The sequence below is a fragment of the Cystoisospora suis genome (assembly GCF_002600585.1).
Source record: "Cystoisospora suis strain Wien I chromosome Unknown contig_12768, whole genome shotgun sequence".
Classification (NCBI taxonomy): domain Eukaryota; phylum Apicomplexa; class Conoidasida; order Eucoccidiorida; family Sarcocystidae; genus Cystoisospora; species Cystoisospora suis.
In genome coordinates this window covers 1-1,636 of record NW_027165525.1, presented here as the reverse complement: position 1 = coordinate 1,636, position 1,636 = coordinate 1, and the positions used below count along the sequence as shown (strand labels likewise).

Below are 1,636 nucleotides of genomic sequence, written 5' to 3'. Positions count from 1 at the left end.
GGAGCTTTACTGCGACCTCCACTGCGGCCGCGGCGGCGGAAGTGGAGGTCGCAGTAAAGCTCCCAAGTCTCGAGGGAAGACCGTCGGAAAACCCCGGTCAGTGGCCACACGAGAAGGTACGGGTAGCCCAGCGGGGCGGGGCTCGCAGGCTACCCCTCGCGTCACGGCTACACGCCCATAAATCAAGAGAAATTTGACCGTTATGGGCGCTTCGAGGGAATTCATGTGTATCCTGTAGTACGCCTTCATGCCGCGTACTTCGCTATCGGGGGCTCAGAATGCCTCTGTTACATCTTCACTGTCTAGCGCGAGGATAAGGCAACCCGAGGAGTTAACAGCGAGGGGCGTCGCAAAAGAAAGAAAAGCAAAATCAGCGGCGGAGTTACAGACGCGCCCAGGGCGTTGCGAAGCCGTGAAGCGCACCTCGTCTGACTCCGCCAGGGTGAACCGTTCCCCGGTTCCTCCAAAGTGGGGAATATTTCTAAGTTCTGAAAACTTTTGAACGTGTGAGGATTTGCGACTGCCGGATCGACGTCTTGTGCTACGGTGATTTTGTTGCTAAGAACCCCAAGGCCAATTCAACTGAGAGTAGTGTGCTGACTCTCAAGGAGCCGAAGCGCACCCGGGCCGCTGTGCCGGCTATCCTCCCGTGTAGGGTAACAGTCAGCACCCGGTACTCAACCACGGAAGCGGGAACTGCGGGAAACCGTTGCAGCGCGGGCCGTCGATGGCTTTGAGCCTCGCAGTCCGGCAGCGCGTGGGATGGAGCTGCTGTTCAACGCGTCAAAGTGAAGTTGAGGAACCGGCGCCGAGCTGTCCCTTGCTCCTTCCTTTGAAAATTCTCTACATTATCGCTGGTTTCGCTACACTTTGCGTAACCCGTCCGCTCATACCCGCGTAGCAGGTGTGTCTTCTGGGGTCCTGTCACACGGTCTCGGGCCGCTGCTCCCGCTGCTAGAGCGTGGTGCTGATCCCGGTTTCGCAAGCGGTTCCAGTGTTTCCTGTTGTCTTGAAGGGAAGTATGCTGAGTCCTCTTTCCAGGTCGCACCAGGGTCTTGTGGGCGCACAGGCTGCTGGTGCTTACGCAATACTGGTTTTTGTCTGTATGGTCGTAGGCGCGTCCGCAGCTAGCGCAGGGCAAGAGAACAAGTGCACGGCTGAGGGGACAGAAGTACAGGTCACCGTGGGCGTCACCTCGAAAACAGTCTCATTCATATGTGAATCCACCGTGCCTGACCTCCTTCCGGCTAAGAAAGCAGATGACCCAAACTTTGACCAATGCTATGACGAGAAGGCGTGCAACACTCCCAAGGACTTCAGCGCTGTTGTAGGGGCAGACGTGGGTCTTGCTGTCGCTGGTCCAGTTGCTGCCAACCCTGATCAAAAGTATACAGTCACGGTACAAAAGCTGCCGAAAGAGGCGAAAACGGTGTTTTTTGTGTGCTCGTCGAAGAAGGCAAGCGCTCTCCCCAAGGTAGACAGCCTCCCCGACAAGAAGTGCATCGTTGCGCTCACAATTCCTGCGAAGCCACCCGCCGACAGTAAGTGGATGTGTGAACATTACAGAAGCAGTCACCACGCTAGGTGCCTGCTCGGACTACACAACACCCGTCGACAACGTAGCATACTTACAGAA

General features: G+C 56.6%; 1 protein-coding gene across 1 annotated transcript; it reads left to right on the top strand.

Annotated features, from left to right (window-relative positions):
- Window positions 1–340: 340 nt before the first annotated feature.
- Window positions 341–1,542, top strand: CSUI_011516 (sag-related sequence srs53f; the record flags this gene model as incomplete). The annotated part of the gene is made up of 1 exon (XM_068071614.1): window positions 341–1,542. A coding segment is annotated over exon 1 (519 nt), but the record flags the coding sequence as incomplete, so codon positions are not given.
- Window positions 1,543–1,636: the final 94 nt, after the last annotated feature.